Source organism: Callospermophilus lateralis, chromosome 11, assembly GCF_048772815.1.
Source record: "Callospermophilus lateralis isolate mCalLat2 chromosome 11, mCalLat2.hap1, whole genome shotgun sequence".
Lineage (NCBI taxonomy): Eukaryota > Metazoa > Chordata > Mammalia > Rodentia > Sciuridae > Callospermophilus > Callospermophilus lateralis.
Window position 1 is genome coordinate 101,323,142 of NC_135315.1, and position 7,181 is coordinate 101,330,322.

Below are 7,181 nucleotides of genomic sequence, written 5' to 3' on the forward strand. Positions count from 1 at the left end.
ATAATTAACAAAATTGTATACACTGAAGATGTACAATATGATGCTTTTGTAAGTATTTATTGTGACATGTTTGTTACAACATCGTGTCACATAGTTTTTATTTTGTGTGTGATAGGAACCCATAAAACCTCCTCTCAGCAGATTTTAAGTACTGATTTTTATGAATAGCTATGAGGGCTTGCTAGTGATATAGGATTACTGCCAGAGTTTGGGGAAATATTGGCTCAGCTTTCCGTCCTTTTCCTGTCAAGCATTTATATTAAAAAAAAAAGACAATCAACTGTAATGCTGCTTGTGACTGAAAATATTGTGCATTTTAATGAAATTTCTTATACCATTAAACTTGTTTTTTCTTTGGAAATAATTTGAAAATAAATTGACCTCACTCAGAATCACTACCTATCCAAATCCTACTAGACCTAGAGGGAAGAAGGGAAATCTTTCTAATTTAACTGATAAGAAGGAAGGTGAAAGACACACAAAATGTGATGGTAGTATGTCTGGTAGTGCAAACAAAATGTTTTTCTTATTTCCTCTTTATAAAATAGAGTTTGCTTCAGTTTCTTGAAGAATTAAGCACAGCTAGGGGATTCACAGGAGAAAGAGCACACCTTCATCTAGCCAATGGAAGAGCTGCCATGGGACAAGAATCCAGTGGTTACAGGGTACAGAGATATTCAACACAAGGCCATACTTAACCTTTCTGTTACTGGAAGTTTTCAAGGCATGTCAAATGACCATTTGACAGAGTTTACAAAGTACACAGTTTAGAAAGTAACTAGGTACACAGTTACATGAGAGGACCTTATAAACAATTCTCATGTTTGTTGATTACATAAGTACTGCTTTCCTACATAGAAAATATATTTTTTTTTTAAAAAATGGGTACTATAGAACATTAAATACCAATACCATAGGTAATTGTTCAGGAGCAAAAATACAGTGAGAATTCCTAAGAGGTCACTGTGGATCATTTAGCAGTCTGAGATCATGGAACTCTGCTTTTTTTTAAGTATTCACCATTTAACTTGAGTGATCTTAAGACTTTTTAAAGTTTAGTTTAACATGAATAATAAATGACATAAAAATGAAAATAGATACATTGAAATTAGCCACATCATAATCATATCTTTTCTCAATCTCATTTTTCCCCCTAGGGATCAAGATTGTTAAAACTTTGGTATGGATTCTACTAGCTCTTTTTCTATGGGCTTATCTACACTTTTGTGTATATGTAAAAACATACAGTGTTTTGTTTGATTTTACACAAATGTTGTAATACTTAAGAAGTATTCAAAAAATTTTTTTATGTAATAATACATTTGACACTCTTTTCTGTTAGTTTATCCTTAGTTCTTTCAATTGTCACCTAATATCTCATAGTTGGAATGCTCTACATTTTATTGACATGTGCCCATTAGCCCATTAATTAATGTGCCCAATATATTAATTGTTGTTAATTTTTTCTCTTGTAAGCAATGATATGGTAAACATTATTTATTCCAGATACCTTTCTAAATATGATCATTAATAGGTCGAGAAAAAAATCAGAAAAGGAGTGATAATATGAAAGGGCAGGGCTTCTCAAGATACACATAGTTGCTGCTAAATTTCCTTCCATAATGTCTGTTATATCTTTTTTATCAGTTTTGAAGAATACCACTGTCACTTGGCACTTGGACCAACATTTAACATTATCATCATTAAGCTTTTGTCCCAACTAGGAAAGATGTGTTCAGTGGTATATTGTGTGTGTGTGTGTGTGTGTGTGTGTGTGTGTGTGAGTGAGCGAGAGAGAGAGAGAGAGATTCGTTTATTATCCATTCATTTTCCTTTTGGGTTAATTATTTTCTGCACATTTTTAAGAATGCTTGGATTTTCTGACTATTAGTTCTTTCTTTTCTAAATCTGCTTTGCATTTGAATTTTATGTTTGGATTTTCAATGCTGTATACATTTAAATATTTATAAGTTAAGTTTTTGATCTTAGGTAAAGTGTTTAACAATTTTTCCACTACAAAATTATCAAAGAATCCAGAATTATATCTTCTTACATGTTTATAAGTTAGTTAATTTTTAGAAATTTTATTATAATTTTCAAATATTGGAGGCTATTTTTAGTGTATAGTGATAGGTGAAAAGCCTGAAGCTTTAGCTTACTTAAATGGCTACAGTAAGACTTTTTGGAATCCTTTATTCTTTTTCCATTAATTTTCAGTACCAATTGTTGAGCTTTGTATACACACACACACACACACACACACACACTTCCCTTTACAACCACCACATACCCAAGTCTGTCAGAAACTTTATTTTATTTTTAAAAATTTAAAAATATTTTATTGATTGATTTTACTGACAAATTAAGTTGTATTTACCATGTGTAGGATGATGTTTTAAAGTATATATACAAGATGTAATGACCAAATATAGCTAATTGTCACATGTATTCTTTCATGTAACTATCATTTTGTATTTAGAATATGTTAGAACACTTTAAATCCATTCTATTAGCATTTGTCAAGAATACAATATACTAATTACTCTCACCATGTTGTGAGTAGAACTCTGACCTTCTTATACCTATGAAATTACACTTTTTTTGTTTGTTTTGGAGCAACATTACATCTGCACCCCAACCAGCACAGCCCTAGTAACCATCATTTTACTCTGTTCATCTCAAAGTTCACCTTCTTCAGATTCTTCATGTAAGATGTAGCAGTCAATGATTCATTGTGTCTGCCTTAGAGCACTTAACGTAAACTCCTGCATGTTCATCCATGTTGGTTTGAAAGACAAGCTTTTCTATTTTCTTTCAATCAACAAGAATTTATTTGGAGAGGATGTGAGGTGAAACAGAAGAGTGTGTATTCATTTCATGATTACTTAAATGGGTACATTTTCATTAAACACAGAAAAGGCATATGCAAAAGCAAGCCTTTCTGGGTCACACTCTTCAGTTTCTAAAGTTGGATTTTTTAAAGAATTTTTTTAGGCGCTGGCTCCCGGGGGCTCGGACGGCCGGGCGCGCGCCGCGTCTAGGGGTGTCCAGGTCCGGGTCGGCACTAGGTGCGGGCGGGCGGGCCGCGCGGGTCCGGGGCGGACACACGCGCACACGCTCCCGGAGGAGCCTTCTCCGAGGCTGCTCTTCCTCGGCCAGACGGAGAGCGGCACTGTCTCCCCGCCCAGCGCATACTCGCCCCTGTGTCTCCCCCCGCGGCGGCTGCTCCTCTTAGGCACCACCAGCCCCAGCGCCGCTCCGGGGCTGGCGGCGGCGGCGGCGGCGGCGGCGGCGGCGGCGGCGGCGGCGGGACCCGTGGAGCCGCTTTGTGTGCAGCCCGACAAGGGGCGGTGGCGCAACCACCTGACAGAGGCCCGGTCGCTTGATGCACCTTCCGCCCGCATGAGTAGGAGAGGCCGGTAGAGGACGGTGAAAGAAAAGTTGTCCCCCAGGATGGACTTCACGGCGCAGCCCAAGCCTGCCACTACCCTGTGTGGTGTCCTGAGTGCGGACGGGAAGATCGCTTACCCTCCGGGAGTAAAGGAAATCACCGACAAGATCACCACCGACGAGATGATCAAACGATTGAAGTTTTCAGCGGACACAACATCTTCGTTTGTATGTGGTGCTGAGGATGGAACCCGTGTTGCATACATGCCAGGCGAGCGCACTACCACTTGAGCCACATCCCCAGCCCTCAAAGGCCTTTTAAATTCAATTTCTTGCCTTGAAAACTGTGAGGGAATAAATTTCCATTGTTTCAAAACAAAAACAAAAGTAACCCAAAAAGTCTCAAAATTCTTCGAAAACAGGTAAAATATTGAAGGATGTACTTCACCAAGAAAATGTATAGATGATGGTAGTCAAGACCTTTATGGATATGGATCAGGACTCAGAAGATGAAAAACAGCAGTATCTCCCACTAGCCTTGCATCTTGCATCTGAATTCTTCCTCAGGAACCCTAATAAAGATGTGCGTCTCCTTGTAGCATGTTGTTTGGCAGACATATTTCGAATCTATGCCCCAGAAGCTCCATATACTTCCCAGGATAAACTTAAGGACATATTTTTGTTTATTACCAGACAATTAAAAGGTTTGGAGGATACAAAGTGTCCGAAGTTTAATAGATACTTTTATTTATTGGAGAATTTAGCTTGGGTTAAATCATATAACATCTGCTTTGAATTGGAAGATTGCAATGAAATTTTTATCCAGCTTTTTAGGACTCTCTTTTCTGTGTTAAACAATAGCCACAATAAAAAGGTACAAATGCATATGCTAGACTTGATGAGTTCTATCATCATGGAAGGTGATGGAGTTACTCAAGAATTATTGGACTCCATTCTTATTAACCCCATACCTGCACATAAGAATTTAAACAAACAGTCCTTCAACCTTGCAAAAGTCCTATTGAAAAGGACAGTCCAGACTATTGAGGCATGCATTGCCAATTTTTTCAATCAAGTCCTGGTGCTGGGAAGATCCTCAGTAAGTGATTTGTCAGAACATGTATTTGATCTGATTCAGGAACTTTTTGCTATAGATCCTCATTTATTATTATCTGTCATGCCGCAGCTTGAATTCAAATTGAAGAGCAATGATGGAGAAGAACGATTAGCTGTTGTTTGACTTCTAGCTAAATTATTTGGATCTAAAGATTCTGATTTGGCCACACAGAATCGACCTCTTTGGCAATGTTTTCTTGGACGATTTAATGACATTCATGTTCCTGTGAGATTAGAAAGTGTGAAATTTGCCAGTCATTATTTAATGAATCACCCAGATTTAGCAAAAGATCTCACAGAATATTTGAAGGTTAGATCACATGATCCAGAAGAAGCTATTCATCATGATGTCATTGTTACTATAATAACAGCAGCCAAAAGAGACCTTGCCTTAGTAAATGATCAGCTGCTTGGATTTGTAAGGGAAAGAACGCTGGATAAACGGTGGCGAGTAAGAAAAGAAGCTATGATGGGTCTGGCTCAGCTTTATAAGAAATACTGTCTTCATGGTGAAGCAGGAAAGGAAGCGGCAGAGAAAGTCAGCTGGATAAAGGACAAACTTTTACATATTTATTATCAGAACAGCATTGATGACAAACTATTGGTAGAGAAAATTTTTGCTCAGTATCTTGTGCCCCACAATCTGGAAACAGAAGAGAGAATGAAATGCTTATATTATTTATATGCTAGTTTGGATCCAAATGCTGTAAAAGCTCTCAATGAGATGTGGAAATGTCAGAACATGCTTCGGAGTCATGTACGCGAACTATTGGATTTGCACAAGCAGCCTACATCAGAGGCTAACTGTTCTGCCATGTTTGGAAAACTGATGACCATAGCAAAGAATTTGCCTGATCCTGGGAAAGCACAAGATTTTGTGAAGAAATTTAACCAGGTTCTTGGTGATGATGAGAAACTACGGTCTCAATTGGAGTTATTAATCAGCCCAACCTGTTCATGCAAACAAGCAGACGTTTGTGTGAGAGAAATAGCTCGGAAACTTGCAAATCCTAAGCAGCCAACAAATCTTTTTCTAGAGATGGTCAAATTTCTTTTGGAAAGAATTGCACCTGTGCACATTGATTCAGAAGCCATAAGTGCACTGGTAAAATTGATGAATAAATCAATAGAGGGAACAGCCAATGATGAAGAGGAGGGTGTAAGTCCAGATACAGCTATTCGTTCAGGACTTGAACTTCTTAAGGTTCTGTCTTTCACACATCCTACCTCGTTCCACTCTGCAGAGACATATGAGTCCTTGTTACAGTGCCTAAGAATGGAGGATGATAAGGTAGCAGAAGCTGCAATACGAATTTTTAGAAACACAGGCCACAAAATAGAAACAGACCTTCCCCAGATATGATCGACCTTAATTCCCATTTTACATCAAAAAGCAAAGAGGGGTACTCCACACCAAGAAAAACAGGCTGTGCACTGTATAAATGCCATTTTCACAAATAAAGAAGTCCAGCTTGCACAGATTTTTGAGCCACTCAGTAGAAGTCTGAATGCTGATGTACCAGAACAACTTATAACTCCATTAGTTTCACTGGGCCACATTTCTATGTTAGCACCAGATCAGTTTGCTTCCCCAATGAAATCTGTAGTAGCGAATTTTATTGTGAAAGATCTACTAATGAATGACAGGTCAACAGGTGAGAAGAATGGAAAATTGTGGTCTCCAGATGAAGAGGTGTCCCCTGAAGTACTAGCAAAGGTACAGGCAATTAAACTTCTGGTAAGGTGGCTGTTGGGTATGAAAAACAACCAATCTAAATCTGCCAATTCAACTCTTCGGTTATTATCGGCAATGTTGGTTAGTAAGGGTGACCTGACAGAGCAAAAGAGGATCAGTAAATGTGATATGTCTCGCTTGCGATTAGCTGCTGGTAGTGCCATAATGAAGCTTGCTCAGGAACCTTGTTACCATGAAATTATTACTCCAGAACAATTTCAACTCTGTTCACTAGTTATTAATGATGAGTGTTACCAAGTAAGGCAGATATTTTCTCAGAAGCTGCATAAGGCACTTGTAAAGTTACTGCTCCCATTGGAGTACATGGCGATCTTTGCCTTGTGTGCCAAAGATCCTGTGAAGAAGAGAAGAGCACATGCACGACAGTGTTTACTAAAAAACATCAGTATACGCAGAGAATACATTAAACAGAATCCTATGGCTACTGAGAAATTATTATCACGGTTGCCTGAATATGTAGTTCCATACATGATTCACCTGCTAGCCCATGATCCAGATTTTACAAGATCACAAGATGTTGTTCAGCTTCATGATATCAAAGAGTGCCTGTGGTTCATGCTTGAAGTTTTAATGACAAAGAATGAAAATAATAGCCATGCCTTTATGAAGAAGATGGCAGAGAACATCAAGCTAACCAGAGATGCCCAGTCTCCAGATGAAACCAAGTCAAATGAAAAACTTTATACAGTATGTGATGTGGCTCTGTGTGTTATAAATAGTAAAAGTGCTTTGTGCAATGCAGATTCACCAAAGGACCCAGTCCTTCCAATGAAATTTTTTACACAACCTGAAAAGGACTTCTGTAATGACAAGAGTTATATTTCAGAAGAGACAAGAGTACTTCTATTAACAGGAAAGCCAAAGGCCACTGGAGTACTAGGTGCAGTAAACAAACCTTTATCAGCAACAGGAAGGAAAC

General features: G+C 38.4%; 1 protein-coding gene across 1 annotated transcript; it reads left to right on the top strand.

Moving 5' to 3' along the window:
- The first annotated feature begins 3,453 nt into the window (after window positions 1-3,453).
- Window positions 3,454-6,486, top strand: LOC143409584 (sister chromatid cohesion protein PDS5 homolog A-like). The gene is given in 2 exon segments (XM_077110509.1): window positions 3,454-3,597; window positions 3,854-6,486. Coding segments are annotated over 2 exon segments (2,160 nt in total). The 3' UTR covers window positions 5,870-6,486.
- The last annotated feature ends 695 nt before the right edge of the window (window positions 6,487-7,181 follow it).